General features: G+C 36.1%; 1 protein-coding gene across 4 annotated transcripts in view; it reads right to left on the bottom strand.

Annotated features, from left to right (window-relative positions):
• Positions 1 to 21,386, bottom strand: part of TBCK (TBC1 domain containing kinase) — a 209,094-nt gene that overhangs the window by 57,538 nt on the left and 130,170 nt on the right. For 2 of the 4 annotated variants that reach the window (XM_027543890.1, XM_027543891.1), the window contains exon 23: positions 21,047 to 21,222. In XM_027543890.1, the coding sequence (XP_027399691.1) occupies positions 21,047 to 21,222 (176 nt within the window). Of the gene's footprint in view, positions 1 to 11,788; positions 11,949 to 17,428; positions 17,568 to 21,046; positions 21,223 to 21,386 lie in introns of those variants that run through there. The other 2 variants (XM_027543893.1, XM_027543892.1) reach the window with 2 other exon arrangements.

Raw genomic sequence — 21,386 nt, 5'->3', positions numbered from 1 at the left:
CATCTCAAATATTTGACATTCTACTTAACGATGAACCATATAGGCAGACTTATTGTGAAAAAAAAAATGTATCTCTTAGATAATACAATAGTCTTAGAAAATCCAGACTGCTCAGAGGAAAGTCTAATAAAACTGGTAAGAATTTGGTAAAATTTTAGTCACAATATATATACAACAAAATTGTTAGCTATTTTCAATAGCAGCAGAAGCCAGTCAAAAAACTCAAGGAACATAAGCTTTCAATTGCAATGTCAAAATATTTCTCCAAAACAAAATACTTAGAAATAAAAATAATATTTAAAGAAAATGAAACAGTTTTGTGATGGGCATTAGAAAAACCTGAGACACATAAAATGCTATCTGGAAAGAAAGATTCAGTATTAGAAGACCTTTATTTCCTCTTCAAACAATGTATTAATATATTACAATTTAATCAAAACTCTAAAAGGATATTTCTTTTTTATTTTGAAACAAAAACTCTAAAGTTCATTTGTCTAAATAGGTGAGAATGTCAAGGAAACAATGAAAAATAATAAAATACATTGTCATATGCTAAAACCGTATAAAATATCACCACATGATATTGCACTAGAATTGACTAGGAGACTAATAGGTCATAATGGGGTGTATAGAAAGACCTCAATAAATGAAAGAATGCTGTAAAAGAATAGGATTCCATATCAAATCACTGGAGAAAATGGTATATAATTTAGGATATAATGTAGGCATCATTTATTACCTAGAATAAAATAAAATCATGTTTCTATCCTATACTACAAAGTAAAATGATTTGTAAGTTGAACAAAAATTATATGTAAAAAGTAGAATCACAAAAGAGTAAGAATTGATGACTTAAATTAATTTCAAGCATATAGCAAAAGCTGAACTCTTAAATAAGAGAAATATATGTGAAAAATAAAAATTTAAGATGTCCTTAATATATAAAGAACTCTTTTAATCAATAAGGCAAACCAATAAGAAAAAACAGCCTGCTTAGTTAAAATGAAGGGAGGGGAGATATACACATATACTTGACAAAATAAACACAAATAAGTAAAGAAAAAGTTTTTACCTCAATCACAGATATATAACTAAAAAACATGTATAATCAAAGACATAGAAAAAGTAGGTAAGTGTTCTAGACATCTTTTGCTTGTCTTTCCAGATTCACTCTCCATTGGTTCCTGCCTGTTCTCTACTGGTGGGAGGCCTCTGTTTGGACCTAGAAGAGGGACCCCAGGTCCTCTGGCTTTCAAGGTGGTTCAGACAATAGAAAGAGCAGGTCAAGGTAATATAATCCCTTGGTTCTGTACTTGAAAATTCACCTTGATTTAGTTATGTTTGTTGACCAAAGGTCACTTTTCCTCTCAAAATGGCTTTCTTAATCTGCTTCTCATTTCCCATGTTCTGATCAGTGCTATTGCTAATTTTCATAATTTACTGCATTATTTCTCATATTTTCACTAACATTTCACCATCATCTTTGTAACTATTATCTCTCTAAATAAACTGTTCTTGAATTATCCTAATGTGAGTGTATAATCTTTTGCTGTTGGTTGAACTCTGACAGAAAGCATGTAGGGAAGAACTCAAAAACACATTATGTTTTAAGGCACATGAAAAGATGCTCAACATCAGTAATTATTAGAGAAATACAAATCAAAACTACAATGAGGCACCACCTCACACTTGTCAGAATGGCCCTCCCTAAAAAAATCTACAAATACTAAATGTCAGAGAGGGTGTGGAAAAAAGGGAACCCTTGTACACTGTTGGTGGGAATGTAACTTGGTGCAGCCACTGTGGAAACAGTATTGAGGTTCCTCAAAAAACTAAAACTAGAGCTACCATATGATCTAGTAATCCCACTCCTGGGCATATATCTGGACAAAATTATAATTCAACAAGATACATGCACTCCTATGTTCATGGCAGCATTATTCACAATAGCCAAGACATGGAAACAACATAAATACCCAGTGACAGATGAATGGATAAAGACACCGTGGTACACATATACAATAGGATACTACTCAGGCACAAAAAGAACAAAGTAATGCCATTTGCAGCAGCAACGTGGATTCAACTAGAGATTATCATTAAAGTGAGGCAAGTCAGATGGAGAAAGGCAAATACCATATGATATCACTTATGTGGAATCTAAAATATAACAGAAATGAACCTGTCAAACAGAACAGAATCTTGGAGATAGAAAACAGATTCGTGGTGGCCAGGGGGTAGGACCTGGGAGAGGGATGGAGTGGGAGCTTCTACACAAGCTTTCATATGTAGAATGGATAAACAACAAGGACCGACTGTATAGCACAGGGCTTCCCAGGGGGTGCTAGCGGCAAGAACCTGCCTGCCAGTGTAGCAGACCTAAGAGACCAGGATTCAATCCCTGGGATGAGAAAATCTCCTGGAGGAGGAAATGGCAACCCACTCCAGTATTCTCTTCTGAAGAATCCCATGGACAGAGGAGCCTTGGGGGGCTACAGTCCATAGGGTCGCAAAGAGTTGGACACAACAGAAGTGACTTAACACACAGACACACACACACACACACACACAGACACACACACACAGACAGACAGACAGACACACACACACTGTATTGTACAGAAAACTATGTTCAATATCCTATGATAAACCATAATGGAAAAGAATATTTAAAAAAGAATGTGTAAATATGTATAAGTGAATCAATTTGCTATACAGTAGTAATTAACACAACATTGTAAATCAACTATACTTCCATAAAAATAAATAAAATACACATGCTTTAGATATGTGAATCAACATAGACTTTCTGGAGGAAAAAATCATAATATGTATTAAGAAATTTTCAAATATGAATGCAATAGAAATTTCTTTTTAGAAATCTGTTCCATGGATATAATCACAGATTGTACCAAGCAGTATGGGAAAATATTTATTAAATATATTGTTTTTCCTAAATTATGAAAAACTGGAATACTGGAAACACATAATAAAAGGTGACAGGATAAATAAATAACACTAGATTCATGTAAAGAAATAGCATTCACCCATTAAAATCACATTTTAGAAAAATATTTCTTAATAGAAGAAACAATAAAGATGTATTATCAAGGGGAAAAAGATCCTATACAACAATAAGTTTGGAACTTCCTTTGTGGTCCAGTGGTTAAGGAATCTGTCTTGCAATGCAAGGGATGAGGGTTTGATCCCTGGCTGGGGAACTAAGATCCCACATGCTGCAGAGCAACTAGCCTACACACCACAACTAGAGAGTCTGTGCACCACAATGAATGATCCCACATGACACAATGAAGCTCCTGTGCCACAACCAAGACCTGATCTAATCAAACAAATAAATGAGTAGATAAATAAAATAAATATTAAAGAAAACAATAAATCCACTGCAATACCAGTTTGGTGACATATATCACAGTGAATATGTGTGTGTGTGCATAAACACATGCATGTTTATATAAATACATTTTCATAGATATAAGAATGATGCATAGAAATTGTAAAAGTCTGTGAGTCAGTGGAATTAACAACTTTTTATCTTAATGCATTTCTGTGTCTAAGTTTTAATCATTAAGCATGAGCTATTTTTGAAAATTTAAACATTTATAAAAATATGAGATTTATTTTCAACCAGCACTATTATATACTTCTCTTAAATACTTCATAACTATGAATCTAATCAGTCTGAAGATAATTCTTACCAAATATTTACAGCAATATGAAAAGGCTTCACAAATGAAAGCTCATGGCTTATGGTCACCATTGTAGGTAATCAGATCTAGCACTAGAAAATATGTAGTGAAATATGTCTAAAATATGTTACAGAAAAACAATAAAGTTATTATTATGCTTAAATTCAGATGAAGTTTTTAAATGATTAAAAAAAAAATACTGGCCAGTAGGGCAGGCTTTCATGCATTCAGAAAGGAGACAAACAAACGTTAATACAGACAATTGGAGAAAAAACTTTTGAGGTTTACTGCCATGTTTCATTGGTAAGGACTACCTTGTTTTCTGCATGAAAAAATATTTGAATAAACTGATCTTTATCCAACTCTTCATCAAAGAGAAAAGGGCCTATTGGCTACCTGGAAGAATATTTAATATACTTTTCTAAGCTTCTATCAACATAAATGTAAATTACATTACCATCACTAAATAATTATACAGGTTTTCCTAGTTTAATGTAAGATATTAGAAATTATTTAGTAGATTATTGCTTACTGGCTATTATTTTTCTTAACAAGAATTGCATTTCCTCTAAGAGTAATATATTTTGATCCTGTACTCAGAAACAACTCCCTATGTGATCATACTCATAATGTATATTAGAAGGTTAAAAACAACAAACACCCTTCCCTATGTAAGGAAGCAGTTTTCGTATATTATTTTGTGTATCTGTGTGTTTAGGGGGAGGGTGAGAAAGAAAGATAAAATCTTAATATAAAAAATTAGGCTCTCTAAAGCCACTTGGAGATTAAGGATTTCAAATGACATTTACAGTGGTGGATTAGTTGCTAATGGGTATAAATGAGGCCAGGAGTGGTGTTCAGGAAATACATGATAGATTGATAGTTTCCTGGAGCTTCTGAGGGTTTTTCTCTGGACAGGATGACCTTAGAATGTCTATGGTCCTGATTCTTTGAGTCAATTTAAGTTTTCTTCATTTTGGAAGCAAAGCAGAATTTATTAAATATCTAGTTTCTAATTCAAGAAACTAAAATGAGGCAGCACAGAAAGTGGCACACATTGTATACATTTCCTATAGAGAGAGATTTGCCTTATTTTGAGCAAAAACATTTAGAATTAGAACACCAACTGTATAAACTTCTAAAAGAAAGGTGGAAATCAGAAAGCATGAAAAGCAAAAGTAGGCATGTTTATAAGACAGGGAACATCACAGGGCCAGCTATCTATGTATTAAATAATGTGTATTTCAACACAATGAAAATACTTTTTTTTTTTTTTTTTTTAAGTACACTTTCTTAAGGAAAACTCTACTCCACAGAGCCTTCAAGTGACATATCATGTTTTGAGGAGAGAGACAGGATCAATACAAATATGCTGATGACAACAAAGAGCCAGGTATATCAACAGCTTAAATTGCTTAGATTTCTTTTGTATCTCTCATAGCAAGAGATGAGAGGGCTCTGCCCAAGGAAGGTGCTGAAATGTTTGGTAAATGAATGTATGCATGTGTAACAGGATGCGGAATGATATTATTCCTGGGTTGAAACAAAGAGGCTTAAAAGCCACCAACGTCTCCCCTGCCCGCCCCCTCTCCATCCCCCCTCCCCGGGGCTAGGTGAGAAGTGACTGAAATTGCAACTTCCAATTATTATCCCAGTGTCCTCTCTCCTCCCAAATTACATAAGGAGCTTTAGTTGGAGGTGGTGTGGTCAACTTCATGGTGAGCACAGTGTTCAAGATAAGATGCCCCTCCCTTCTCATCCTGCAGGATAGAGAAGTAGGTGTTTCTGGACACTCTAATCACTCCCCCTGGCTCTCTCACAAGGTAAGTGAAGGGAAGTGCCCAAGACAGCCATTTGTAGAGATTTGGGCATACCTAAAAGAAGGGGTAGTGATATTCTCTTTTGTAGTAGAATGTCTGTTTATACAGAAGACTTAATAATCTGTCCTGTACCTGTCTGAGCAGGCAAGAAGTAGGGAATGTGGTAGTGCTGAGAAATAGGGTGTTAGATGCTTACCTTCTCTGACCATACAAGTCTAAGCTGTACTGTGAGAATAAACCAATTTAAGGATCAATTGATATAATAAGGATAAAAGTGTTCGGTAGACTGTATATCTTTAGATGAAACAAGTTGTTTTTAAAAATCACATTCCAAGTGAAGCAGCTTGAATTTCATGGTAGTCTTAATATAGTCTAAATTTTTAATAAATCATCAATTAAAAAATATTTAATCAACCAGCTTTGGGCTGAGCCATAGAGATAAAACACCATTTTCACCTCAAAGAGTCCCTAATCTGATTGGAAAATACTAACATAAAAGCAATAATAAAATTACACAATAATGAAAGAAAATATTTATATTGTGCTTGCTATGTGCTGGTCACTGTGATAGGCACTTGACATATATGAGCTCATTTCAATATTGCAACAATTCTGTGAGGTAGATTTTATTATTTTGATCATGCTACAGATGAGGAAATTGGGGTAGAGAAAGGTTAAATAACAAAGGCCACATAATCAGTAAGTAACAGTGTCAGGATTCAACTTTAGTCTGGCTCTGGAGTCTGAGCTCTTAACCACATTATTACACTGCTTCTCTCATAAGATTCAGTGTATGGAATCACAGCTACATACTATGAGAATACAGGGAAAGGAATAAACACAATAATGGGGAGAAATAGTTAGCAAAAAATTGGTGGAAGAAGTGGGACTTGAGTCAGGAAACAATCAGTAAGGTTTAGAAAAGTAGAAAAGAGGAAGAGGAGTGTTGCATAAGTAGGTAATTGTAAGAGTTCTAAGGTGTGAGGGAGTAAGGAATCAGTCCATAAATAATTATTGAGCACCCACTAGGTATATACAATATGCTTGGGATACATTTATGAACAAAACAAAGATACTAGTTCTGATAGAACTTAGAGCCAAAGGGTATGAAAATGGTAATGAAGAGACTAGTTTTACTGAATGAACATCTGTCCTGAGAAAAAGAGAGAAATAGTACTGAATAAGTAGGTAGGCGACAGACCATGAGGGCTCTGAAGACAGAGAAGCTCAAGGACATAAGAAATAGATAAGAACTTAGGATTTTTGGAGGAATGTGTCACATGTCAACAGCAATATTTTAGGAAGATTAATTAGGCCATATTTTGCAGGATGAATTAGAGATGGGAAAAAAGTAGGCAGAAAATCTTGTAATAAAGTGAATTTTATGAAGATCTAGATTAAGTGACGACACGGGAAACCGAGAGCCTTGCTCTATTCATTATCTTTTTTTTCCTTCAGTCATTCCCTTGGCCTACAAATACATCCAATTCTCTCCCATCCATAGTGAAAGCTAAATGTAAAAATAAATACTAAATAATACAATTACTCTCCAAGGGGCAAGTACTTTCTAGCTACTGTCTATCTTCTCACATCTACTTTCTTTACATTCACTCCTGAACTCACTGAAATTTGGTTTCCGTCCTGATACAGGAAAAGCAGTGGTTCATTTGCCCAGCAGCAAGTGGAAATTTGGAAACATTTTTTAAAAAAGGTAATACATGAGTAAAGCCTAAAAGGATGAATAGGAGTTTGTGAAGAAAAGAAGTGGGGGTTTACATGTATATTCTGTGTGAAGCAATTAATCAAACATACTGGGAAGGTATTTTGATTCTAAAGCTTGGGTTCTACCTCTAGGAGGTATGCTGAATAAATAACTCATTTAAAATCCTTTCCACAATTGTTTCAATTAATCCTGCTATAAACAAGGCAGAAATTTGTCAGGAAGCTATTTTCATTTTGAAGGAATTTTTTTAATTTAGTTCACAAGTATCCAACCAGAGTGTCTCAGGTTTACAGGCCCTGTTCCATACTGATACTAGTCTCTTTCAATAAATATACCATGAGCTCCTTGAAAGCAGGGACTAGGGCTTGTTTTTACACTTCCACTACCTAGCAGAGAGCCTGAAATTCAGAGCCTGTTCAGTAAAACTGGGTGTATTGATTAAAAGTAAAGGAAGAATACGTGAGAGGCACTGTAGGAAAATTTATGAAAGATAAAGGACAGGGATGAGCCAAGATAGTACTTATGTTTTGGACATGGGTGGTTAAGGGAGAATGACAGACAGTAGATAGACAAGGGGAAGACAAGTTCTGATTTAGACTTGTGAAATAGGATGCACGGGGTCTATCTACCAAGTTGAAGTGTTGAGATGCGGCTGGAGACAGAAACTAGTGTTTGGGAGAAGATGTGGCTAGGTTGAAGATTGAAGGCAGGAGGAGAAGGGGATGATAGAGGATGACATGGCTGGATGTTATCACCAATGCAATGGACACGAACTTGGGCAAACTTTGGGAGACGGTGACGGACAGGGAGGCCTGGCACGCTGCAGTCCATGGCGTCACAGAGTTAGACATGACTGGGCAACAGAACAACAAACAACAATGGCTACAGGATCATATTTTTTGAATTATCAGCATAAAAACTTCAGTCAAACCATAAGAAATAATAAACAATGTTTGAAGAAAAAGGGAAAGGAAAAAAGTTACTTTTGTTAGGTATATCCATACACTGCTGAGTAAATCTTACATTATGTAAACTATTAGTAAGGCTTAGAATACATAAAGCTGAGAGTTTTTAGAGCAATATCCGGTAATTCTTATTTTCCCACATGTCTACAGCAAGCAGACTCTGCTTTCCTAGTAATAGCTATTTCTAGCTAATGTATGAGGAGGGACAGGCAGTGCCATTAACTACCATTCTCAAAGGAACACTAACAAAGAAAAACAATCCTCAAAAACTTTATCCACTTGCAAAGATATTTAAAGAATAAATTGTTTAAATGGCATTATAGTATTTTCATTTATTCCTCTTGCTTATAGAGAGACTAGGAAAGGTTACTATTTCTAAGATACAGAAACCTAGCATCTGAAATGGAAGTCTGAAATAAAACTGTCATGCTCTGGAAGCTGCATAATATAGCTCTCATACTAGAGAGAATATTTTTCTCCCTCAAATAAGTGAGATAATGTACATGAATATGAAACATATGGAGATAGGACTTCTTCAGTGATTAGGGATTTTATGCTAAAATTTTCACAGATGTGCTCTTAAAAAATTGTGTGTAAGCTTAATTTATGTAAAGAAAGTAATTTTCTCTTTGATATACAATATCAATATTTTGGAGATATTTCATCTCTCTGGGTCTTAGCTTTTTCACGTATAAAATGAAGGGCCAGGAGCGGACATCTTATGTTTTTTTCAGCTCTAGAATTCTGTGACAATTTTTTTCTGATTGATTTTCAGCTGTTAATAGGTCAGAAAATTTCTTGCCTATCCCTTAGGACAGAAGTTAGAAACGTGTACATAACACTTAATGACATCAGAGGAGTTTCTACTTAAAGAGATTCAGGAATGATTCTAATTATGAGGCTTAGTACTGTTTATATGTATAAGCATACATACATTGAAACATGTATATTACCATATGTGAAACAGATCGCCAGTCCAGGTTCGATGCATGAGACAGGGTGCTCAGGGCTGGTGCACTGGGATGACCCTGAGGGATGGGAAGGGGAGGGAGGTGGGAGGCGGGTTTAGGATGGGGAACACATGTACACCCATGGCTGATTCATGTCAATGTACGGCAAAAACCACTACAATACTGTAAAGTAATTAGCCCCCAATTAAAATAGATAAATTAAAAAAAAAGTATACACACAGACTTAGATCAATTAAGAACTTATGCATTTCAAAGACAGGTAACTGGGAAATATTTTTTAGTTTAAAGTGGTTGAAAAAAAAAAAAATAAAGTGGTTGAAGTGAGGGCAGAAGACATGGAGGCAGTTACGTGGAGAACTCTCACAGTGGTCCAGGGATCAAAAACATGGACAATGTGGTGATGTATATGGGCAGCGGTGGTGCTGGTGCCACTCTATAATTTTCTAAAAGCTTCTGGAAATAATTTCAAAATAAAACCAGAACTTGATAAATTTCCTAGGATGAGATAAAGAAGATGAATATGTTAAACATGAGAGTGGCTCCCCTCAGCTAAGCTCCTAAAGGTAGAACATATGATAGCTTCCTTCTGGAATGTGACAGAACTGCTACTTCACACAGAACTTTATAGTCAGCTTTCAATAGCAGCAGAGACTCAGGAAGTAGAGCCCACTGGTGACAAAGAGGTGTTTTAGTTGGTTAAATTGATATCTTCATCTCTAACTCTACCTTTCCAAGGTACAGCCTTTACTTAAATTGGGTTACTGACATCATTACCCTTTTCTCGCATTTTTTTTTTCTTATCAGTTCAGTTCAGTCGCTCAGTCATGTCTGACTCTTTGTGACCCCATGAACCGCAGCACACCAGGCCTCCCTGTCCATCACCAACTTCCAGAGTCAACCCAAACCCATATCCATTGAGTCGGTGATGCCATCCAACCATATCATCCTCTGTCGTCCCCTCCTCCTCCTGCCCTCAATCTTTCCCAGCATCAGGGTTTTTTTAAATGAGTCAGCTCTTTGCATCAGGTGGCCAAAATATTGGAGTTTCAGCTTCAGCATCAGTCCTTCCAATGAACACCTAGGACTGATCTCCTTTAGGATGGCCTGGTTGGATCTCCTTGCAGTCCAAGGGACTCTCAAGAGTCTTCTCCAACACCACAGTTCAAAAGCATCAGTTCTTCAGTGCTCAGCTTTCTTTACAGTCCAACTCTCACATCCATACATGACCACTGGAAAAACCATAGCCTGCACTAGACGGACCTTTGTTGGCAAAGTAATATCTCTGCTTTTGAATATGTTATCTAGGTTGGTCATAACTTTCCTTCCAAGGAGTAAGCGTCTTTTAATTTCATGGCTGCAGTCACCATCTGCAGTGATTTTGGAGCCCAGAAAAATAAAGTCTGACACTGTTTCCACTGTTTCCCCGTCTATTTCCCATGAAGTGATGGGACCAGATGCCATGATCTTCGTTTTCCGAATGTTGAGCTTTAAGCCAACTTTTTCACTCTCCTCTTTCACTTTCATCAAGAGGCTCTTTAGTTCCTCTTCACTTTCTGCCATAAGGGTGGTGTCATCTGCATATCTGAGGTTATTGATATTTCTCCTGGCAATCTTGATTCCAGCTTGTGCTTCTTCCAGCCCAGTGTTTCTCATGAATATAAGTTAAATAAGCAGGGTGACAATATACAGCCTTGACGTACTCCTTTTCCTATTTGGAACCAGTCTGTTGTTCCATGTTCAGTTCTGTTGCCTCCTGACCTGCATATAGGTTTCTCAAGAGGCAGGTCAGGTGGTCTGGTATTCCCATCTCTTGAAGTATTTTCCACAGTTTATTGTGATCCACACAGTCAAAGGCTTTGGCATAGTCAATAAAGCAGAAATAGATGTTTTTCTGGAACTCTCTTGCTTTTTCCATGATCCAGTGGATGCTGGCAATTTGACCTCTGGTTGCTCTGCCTTTTCTAAAACCAGCTTGAACATCTTATACATCAAAGGAAATTTTTGCTCCTGTGTTCCTTGTCACTTGGGAAATTCTCTCATCACTCTCCTCATTATATAACCAAAGTCAAGTAATGACTGAAATGCTCTCTGGTTGGAGTGCCAAGAAACACCTATGGGAGAAAGTCTAGCGATTGCTGTACTAAAGACAAGGCTGGTGAGATCTCTAATGAGCTTGTGGTATATACTGTCAATACCCTCTATATAAACAGAAATGAGGACAGAGCCTAGATTTACAGCTGGCTCCAAAAACTGAAACAATAAAAAGCTTAGGAGCCAATAATAGTTATTTTCTCTTTATTTACTTCTGAATATCCAAAAAACATGTTGAAAGATATTTGATAAAACTCTTTAAGAAATCAGAATGCATGGTTCTTTCATAACCTATAAAATTTATCTTTGAAGTCAAAACTGAGCAAGTAAAACACCAGAAGCACTGCCACTAACTCTAAATGTTAACTAAAGATGTCTACCATCATGCTCAATCATGTCCGACTCTTTGTGATCCCATGAACTGTAGCCTGCCAGGCTCCTCTGTCCATGAAATCTTCCAGTCAAGAATACTGTAGTGGGTTGCCGTTTTCTACTCCAGGGAATCTTCCTGAACCAGGGATCCAAATGCGTCTCTTGCATATCCTGCACTGGCAGGCAGATTCTTTACTACTATAACATCTGGGAAGCTCTGTTCATCATTACCGTTGTTATTTAACACTGAAGACTGAGGTTAATTAACTAAACAACAGATAGATATAAGACGGATAGAACTGGAAAAGAAGCAAAATTATAATTTTTAGATGATATACAACTGGAAAATTTAAATCAATGGAAAAACTTACAAATAATGAGGGAACATTAACATGGCAGATAAATGATAATGATAATGAGGATGAAAGTGAAAACTTACAGAGTGTTTACTATGTGCCAGCAATGTTCTGAATATACTATCTAATTTAATACTCCCAATAAATCCGATGAAGCATGTAAAATTATTAATCTCTGTTTGATGGATAAGCAAACAGGTCATACAGTTGGTATGGCAGACCTGGGTTTTGAAATTCTAATCTATTCTAAACAATGTAGCTGTTTACCACTACATTAAACTGTTTGCAAAGCCAGCATCTTTCTTTATATATAACCAGCTAGAAAATACAATGAAATAAAATATCCTAATAATAATGGTAAGAGAAAGGTTAAAATAGTAATAAGCCAAACAAGAAACACATAAGAAATAAAACACCATAGAGAAACTATAAGACATGAATACATAGAAAGGCATATTCTAATTTTGGAAAATATAAAACTCATTATTGTATATCAATTTTTTCTACTTTTTATAAACTTAATCACAACATAAATACCAAAATGATATTTTTCCCAGGGGAGGAGGGAAAACGACAAGCCAATTCTACAATTCATGTAGAAACACAGTGCCAAATGTATGATACAGTTATAATTTTAATAATCTCTTGGTACTAGTACTGGGAAAGAAAGAAACTGAAACAGATGAATATAACTGAAAATAGGATTTGGAAATGGGTATAAGTACATGTGGGAATCTAGTTTTCCATAAGAGGGCTATTTGAATTCACTGGGAACCATTTAGTTTATTCAAGAAAACAAACATTAATCTTAAACTATTTCAAGTATCTATTTAATAGACATGAAAGTTTAAAATGCATTAATTAAATGAAGTATGTCAGGATTCTAATCTATTCTTTGCTAATGTTTGTTTTACTTAATTTCTATAGGATTTAGGAGCTGCTGCTGCTGCTGCTAAGTCGCTTCAGTCATGTCCGACTCTGTGTGACCCCATAGACGGCAGCCCACCAGGCTCTCTGTCCCTGGGGTTCTCCAGGCAAGAACACTGGAGTGGGTTGCCATTTCCTTCTCCAATGCATGAAAGTGAAAAGTGAAAGTGAAGTCACTCAGTCGTGTCTGACTCCTAGCGACCCCATGGACTGCAGCCTACCAGGCCCCTCCGTCCCATGGGATTTTCCAGGCAAGAGTACTGGAGTGGGTTGCCATTGCCTTCTCCGGATTTAGGAGCAGTAACCTATAATTCACATAGACACATCTGGAATAATTCCAGTTTAGTTGCTCATTTTGGCTTTGGGGAGAAATGAAGAAACAAATAAACTTTAACATTAATTCTCTAGAAGATATGAGAATATTTCAGATAAAAGCTGCCTTTTCTTTTTCATTATTCACCTTTATTTGTTAGCATAATTGGGTTTAACAAACTGAAATTTTGGTAGTATATATCATATAACAAGGCTTGTTTATTTATTTTGCATAGTTTATAGGATATCCTGGAAGGATAGCTGAAAAAAAACAAGACATTTAAACCCTGGGATTGTGAAAATCATTAGACTCACAGAATCCTGTATGTGTCTCTTGTTGCTACCCTTCTGTAGAATAGCGCCAGAATCCGTTTCTCTTTAAATGCCATGGAATGTCACTGATACATGCAATGACATCCCTGGACTTTGAGTATGCATAAGAAAGATCTCAGTGCAAGAACCCAGATATTCATTAGCAAGTTGGAATTGTGCTACCTGTGCCCAACAGTCTTCATGAAGAAAATATATTCAATAGACTTAACTAGTGAAAAAACACTGCTTTAGGAACTGTCTCAAATCCATACTGAACTAAATCAAACTGCAAAGGAACAAAAACCGTCACCAGCATAACTTTCCTGTCAACTGCAATGTAGATATGCTAATGCCATGTCAAAGTCTCACCCTGATGTCTGTGGGGAAGTGTGCCGTGGCTCAGATCAGTCCAGCTGCTGGCCTGGGCCTATTCTAAACAGGGTATTCTACCCTAAGTCATGACAAGTGTTATTTTCACCAAAGATGACAAGACTTCTTATTTATTTTCTTCTTTTGTGTTTTCTATCCAAAACTCCATCCTCAATACCCTCCTATCCCAAACTTGTAAACATCTCTTTTCCTTCCCAAGATCCAACCCTACAATCCAACCTTCCTCGGTACAGTACGCTCGAGAAATCTAGTGCTCCTTCAGTCATTATTTGATTCTTGTCTGGCTCTGGGCATTTTTCTGCCCTTGTTTCACTCACTGAATTAAGAGGGCACTGCTCCATTCAGAACAGACTGTGAACACCGAAGTATCTACAGTCAGAAAAGTGGCATTTACTAATTTAATGATTTAGCAAAAGAAGACCCAGGGATTTCTATAACTCAGAAGAAGATATATCTTTAATATACAACTGGAATTTTGATTTCTCACACTTCACAAAAAGGGGCAGCAGTAAATGTTGAAGATATTCAATATGTAAATATTTCAAGTTTTAGGCTGCTGCAGTGAAGCAAATGGAGTTTTAAAATGAGAAAAAATATGAACGGTCAATGACAGAAAGCAATGGCAAACATGTACCACTAAAATCATCAGTAAAATGGATGCTATGAAGGAAAAGTAGATGCAGTTAACATGCCTGATGAATAATGAGTTGTGGATTAATGCTTTGTTCAACTGAGAGTTCACTAGTAAAACCTTATTTGTGGTAATTACTTCAACTAAATACACGTATATTGACAGCACACTATTTCCTGGCCATTGAACTGGGCCCTGGGGATCTTTAACGCACATGTAAATTATCAGAGATGTATCTTATTTCATTTCTTAAGAGGTTATGATGCATCAAGCATTATACTAAGCAACGGGAACACAAAAATCATTAAGATGCAGTTCTTACTCTTCACGAATTTAGTTTAATAAAGGAAATATAGGCACATATAGAGACTGAATAATCTGGCACCCTCATGATCATGCTAAATGGATTAAAATATAGTGTTATGCTATTATAAATGACTAACAAGATAAATTATAGGTACAGAAAACAATCAGCTATATTAATAAACCCTAAAGAAAAACAAATAGTATGGATTTCAAAAACAGGAAGCCTTTACCTATTACACTTCATTTTCCTTATTATGTTAATAGATACAGCTTTGCCATGTAATTTTAATCCAGCCAGTCCTAAGTGTTGGACTCTGACAGACTACTCAGTGTGAGAAGTTCACTTCCTTAACCTCAGAAACAAGTTCTCATTAGCTGTATCCAACCTGGAGGAGTTCTCGCTTTGACTAACAGAAGGAAAAGTCTGACTTAGCTTAGAGAGGGATCAAAGATATTCTCCCTCTGAGGATCAGCTCTGTTTAGGAACGACTGTTCTTATCAAGATTCCCCTTTTAACATTAGAGAGACTTCAGAAGTCTTGCTGGAGTTGTTTTTGTCCTCTCACCTAACCAAGATATTTCTTGCCAAGGACTCTGAGCTTCCCCTAATACAATTTTTCTCTGTATAAAGTCTCATAATTAATTAAAATATAGTACTAATGAAACCAACTTAAATTAGAGTTTAAGAATATGCTTTCCTGGCTTTGCCACTTCTTTTGGATCTACTTTTCCCATTTCCTCCTTCAGCAACTTACAGCTACATTTTATAAATATGAAGTCATACATTTTTCCTCATGATGTTTACTACAGAGTAATTTTTGGGAGCACTAAATTCATCACTTAAATAAAATGTAACAATTAAATACAACTTGCACACACACAATACCATGGTATCAATAGTTAACAAGAAGAAATGATCTTTGTTTAGACTATAGAATTCAAGAAAGGTATGTTCAAACTAAAAGGATATTAAATGTATAAGCAGAAAAACTGTAATGAGTAATTTAAATTTTAATTTCAAATCTGTGTATTTAAGAACTCCTTTATTTCACTGTGAATAATTTCAACGACCCAGTTTCTTTCAACTCTTTACATACTTAATATTCACAAAGTCATAATATGTGTGTTATAAAATTTTAGCCTCTGCATAACCTAACACTCCAGAACATTAATGGTGGAACTCCATAGTGTTGCAAGTTCCCTCCTTAGCAGAGGAAATGTGGCCTCTTCCAGTGAACCTGCTCTTTACCAAAGCAGAGTATGCTTTGGAAAGAGTAAGTAAAGCAAAATTAGGTGAATATGGAACATTATTTTTATTTTCCATAAATCTTTAGAATGGTGTTGAGATTTCTCATGGTAATAAAAAAGAAATTATCTTCTTTACTTATATAAACTCTATCAATCTTCCAAAAGCTAGCTGAAATAAAATGACTTGATAGGGACAATCAATCAATATCTAATATACATAAGGGATCATGTAAGTGGTTAAGAGAAATATCTACTTGTGCTGTACTAATAGGTTCTGATTATTTTCTAGATACTCTAGAATTTTTATTGGAAATGTATTCTTTATTTGAAGAGTAAAAAGAAGTTGTTTATATTATTTTTTGGTTTATTTTTAACTTCTACATAGTAAGAAAACTGTTTTTGTTCTATTACTTTCTTTTTTATTTTATTTCTATTACTTTTTGCCAGCCCAAGAGGTGGCAAGAATACACAGAAGAACTATAAAAAAAAGGTCTTAATGACCTGGATAACCACGAGGAGGCTCAGATGGTAAAGACTCTGCCTGCAATGCAGGAGATGCAGGTTCAATCCCTGGGTCAGGAAGATCCCCTGGAGGAGAGAATGGCTAGAGAATCCCATGGACAGAGGAGCCTGGCAGGCTACAGTCCAGGGGTTGCAGAGTTAGACATGACTGAGCAACTGACACTTTCTTTCACACACTCTCTCTTTTGTACCTCACATTCAATGAGTCAGCAGTATCTGTTGGTTTTTCTTTAAAAATTAATACTTACTATTGTAATAGTAAGTTTGTATATCTTTAAAGGACAGAACAGCCTGGTCAGCTAAAGTCCATGGGTTTGCAAAAGAGTCAGACACCACTGAGTGACTAAACAACAAAAACAACACTCTTATCATTCCATTCTATGTATAGTATCCTTACTGTTCTCCTAACATTCAAAGCAATGCTACTACCTTGCACTTGCAAGATGGAACATTTTTCCTCAGGAAATATATATGGCTCACTCTCTCACTTCTTTTAGGTTCTCTTCCCAAATGTCTCCTTATTAAATAGATTTTCTTTGCTGCTACTGCTGCTGCTAAGTCGCTTCAGTCATGTCCGACTCTGTGCGACCCCACAGATGGCAGCCTACCAGGCTCCCCCGTCCCTGGGATTCTCCAGGCAAGAACACTGGAGTGGGTTGCCATTTCCTTCTCCAATGCATGAAGGTGAAAAGTAAAAGGGAAGTCGCTCAGTCGTGTACAACTCTTCATGACCCTATGGACTGCAGCCTACCAGGCTCCTCCATCCATGGGACTTTCCAGGCAAGAGTACTGGAGTGGGTTGCCATTGCCTTCTCTGAGATTTTCTTTGAGTCTCTCACATAAAATGGTAACTCTTCTCTAATGTTCTCCAGACTCCCACTTCTTGGCATTTTCCATTGTCCTTTTCTTCTTCTCCTTTTAAAAAATGAAATATAGCTGGAATACAATATTATATTGGATTAAGGTGTACTAGACAGTGATTTGACATTTGTAGATATTATGAAACGATCAGTACCGTAAGTCTGTGAATTGAAACTCGTTCAGTCATATCCAACTCTTTGTGACCCCAAGGACTATACAATCCACGGAATTCTCCAGTCCAGAATACTGGAGTGGGTAGCCTTTCCCTTCTCCAGGGGATCTTCCCAACCCAGGGATGGAACCTAGGTCTCCTGCTTTACCAGCTGAGCCACAAGGGAATCCAAGAATACTGGAGTGGGTAGCCTAACCCTTCTGCAGGGGATCTTCCCGATTGAGGAACTGAACCAGGGTCTCCTGCCTTGCAGGCGGATTCTTTACCAACTGAGCTATCAGGGAAGACCATAAGTCTACTAGCCATCTAACCCTATACAAAGTTATAAAAATATTATTGACCACATTCCTTATACTGTGTATTATATCTCCATGGTTTATTTATTTTATAACTGGAGGTCTGTATCTTTTAATCTTCTTCACCTATTTTACACACACCCCTCTGCCACATCCTTCTCCTCAGGCAACCACCTGTTTGTTCTCTGTATTTGTAAGTACGGTCTCACTTTGTTCTGTTATTTTTTTGTCTTTTAGATTCAACATGTAAGTGAGATAATATGATATTTTTCTTTCTCTGGTTTATTTCACTGACCAAAATACCCTCAAGTTTCATCCATGTTGTTGCAAATGGCAAGATTTCAATATTTTTTGTCTCAGTAATACTCCATTGTGTGTGTATGAAAATACCACATCTTTATCCATGTATCTATTGATGGACACTTAGGTTGCCTCCATATCTTGGTTACTATAAATAATGCCGCTATGAACACTGATGTGTAGATATTTTTTTCAAATTAATTTTGCTTTCTTCAGGTAAAGACCCAGAAGTGAAACTGCCATAGATCATATGGCCGTTCTATTTTTAATTTTTTGAGGAACCTTTCTGTTGTTTTCCACAGTGGCTGGTCCAATTTACATCTCACCAACAGTGCACACAGGTTCCCTTTCTCCACATTTTTGCCAATTAATTATTTGTTGTCTTTTTGATGATAGCAATTCTAACAGTATGCTGCTGCTGCTGCTAAGTCGCCAGTATGAGTGCATATCAAATTGGGGTTCTGATTTATAGATCCCTGATGATTGGTGATGTTGATCATGTATTTGTTAGCCATCTGTATGCCTTTGGAAGGGCTTCCCTGGTAGCTCTGACAATAAAGAATCTTGCTGCAGTGTGGGAGGCCCAGGTTCAATCCCTGGGTCAGGAAAATCTCCTGGAGAAGGGAATGGCAATACATTCCAGTATTCTTGCCTAGAGTATTCCATGGATAGAGGAGGCTGATGGGCTATAGTCAATGGAGTCGCAAAGAGTCAGACATGACTGAGCAACTAACATATACTTTATGGCTTTGGAAAATGTCTATTCAGGTCCTCTGCCCATTTCTTAATCGGGTTGTATGTTCTTTGATTTTGAGTTGTATGAGTTCTTAGTGTAATTTGGATGTTAATCCCTTACTGAATATATAGTTTGCAAATATCTTCTCCCATTCATAAGACTGCCTTTCCGTCTTATTGATAGTTTTCTTTGTTGTATAACAATTTTTCAGTTTGATGCAGTCCCATTTATTTTTTTCTTATTGTTTAATTTCCACAATGGCACCTAAATGCCACTAAATGTTCCACAACAGATGGATGGATAAAAAAAGTGTTGTGTATACGTATATGATGGAATATTATTCAACCACTAAAAAAGAAATCCTGCCATTTGTAACAACATGGATAATCCATAGGATATTATGCTAAGTGAAATAAGTTGGACAGATAAAGACAAATACCACATGATCTTACTTATATGTAGACTCTAGAAAACACACTAAATGTTTACTTTTTTTGCTTACTGTTGGTATATCCTTCACTAAATGAAAATTTTGAATGTAGGTACTCTTAATTCAGTAACTTGAATGACATCTGTTTAACAGTATGTGTTCAGACATATTGTTGAAAAACAATGCATTTTTACACTATTCATTATATTTTTCTTTACAGTTGAAATATAAAAAGAATGAAATAAATTCTAAACAAAAGTGAACCAAAACTTGAATATTCTTCAGATAGCAACATTTTATGTAAATAATACATTTTTCTCTTTCATTCTTAGTATTGTTGTTGGGAATAATATATCAGATTTATGAGTATACAAAAAAAGTTAGTTTTGTATTACAAAGTTTTAGCAAATTGATCCAGTACTCTGACACTTATCATAATTAGCAACATATTAAGGGACTTGGGGTTTAGTGACATTCAAACTATTAAACACTTTAAACAAAAATCTCATGTCAGATGAGACTGTAAGGGCAAAGATTTAAAACCACTTATTCAAATTTAAAATAAACAGCAATTTTCCTTAGTAAAATTTCACTTAATCACAAAATGGAAGTTTCACATTACTTGAGCTGTCACTCTTCCTTTTTGAGCTTTTAAAATCAACGATTTCTCAATCGTTTTGTTTCATTGAGGAATTAAAATGTAGTGGACAAATAGCATAGAATATGAGTGACATCAGTGAGAATGGCAAAGTAAGAATCTCAGAAGAGCTGCTCCTTCAAAGCACAATGAGAACACTGGCAGAGATTATCAAAATAAACTTTTTAGCATTCTGGAAGTTTAACAAAGGTCTGTCTGCTGCAATCTATAGAGTATGTAGTCCAAAGAAACATCTGAATTTCAGTAAGAATGTAAGATTTGCGGAGTTTTAATTTTCCCTACTCTCATTTCCCTCTCCTCAGTTCCACAGTCACCTTAAAAACCAACAGTCTCACAAACCAGATATCTAGCAACCACTGGACAGGACAGAATGGTTTTAGAGCTCCCAAAAAGTGTCATTTCAGCAGGTTATGATTACTTGACCTATCTTCCAGTTTCCTAGAAACCTCTCCGTACAATGCTTGCCTTTATTTGACCTGATTCACAACCCTCTCCGTGCAAAGAGACACTTCTCTGAAGATATCTGTCAAAAAGAGTCAGCAGCAATTGTTTAATGTTGTGGCTGCCTGAAGTGGCCATAACAGTAGAAGCAAAGAATAAGCTGACAATAAAAATAAAAACACTAAAATTAAAAGCTGAGGAATTCAACGTCCACAGGGGAATCTGAAAGTGCTAAGAGAATCCTGGGAATCTAGAAGTCTGTCTATGCACACACAGGATGTTTGCATGCATAGGAAAGACCTGAGAAGGCCTTAACTAAGCTCTCACCTTTGGCTGGCCTCAAGACCTGAACCAGTTGTATGAATACAACATCCTAGAAGAGAGCTGTGTTAAAAGAACATAAGTGATTACTGTATTATGAACAATAAAGATGCTAAAGTGTATTAATATAATATTCATTTTCTTTTATAGTTTATAAATTAAGTCAAGCAAATACATACCAGATCTGTTTTTGGAGGATCTGGACACTCAGTGGGGAAATAAGGTGTTGAACTTCTGACTCCACTGCTATCAGATGTTGGCTTTGGAGGTTGAGCATGCTGCCTATAAGTAGCACTTTTAGGAGTCCAACAAAACAGGTTGATTGATTCTCGCACACAGCGTTCAATGTCAATTTCTAGATAGAAAAAAATTAAAAAAAAAAAAGCAAATATAGAAGCTATTGCTCTCTTTATGTAAGAACCACCAGTTTTCCTAAATACATATGCACAAATATGGCTAAAATGAAAACTAATTAGAAAAGATGTCAGTAAAATGTAATATGGATATTAATCAACATAT

This window comes from Bos indicus x Bos taurus, chromosome 6 (assembly GCF_003369695.1).
Source record: "Bos indicus x Bos taurus breed Angus x Brahman F1 hybrid chromosome 6, Bos_hybrid_MaternalHap_v2.0, whole genome shotgun sequence".
Taxonomy (NCBI): domain Eukaryota; kingdom Metazoa; phylum Chordata; class Mammalia; order Artiodactyla; family Bovidae; genus Bos; species Bos indicus x Bos taurus.
The sequence above is the reverse complement of the archived record's forward strand: the minus strand, read 5'-3'. Positions and strand labels throughout refer to the sequence as shown.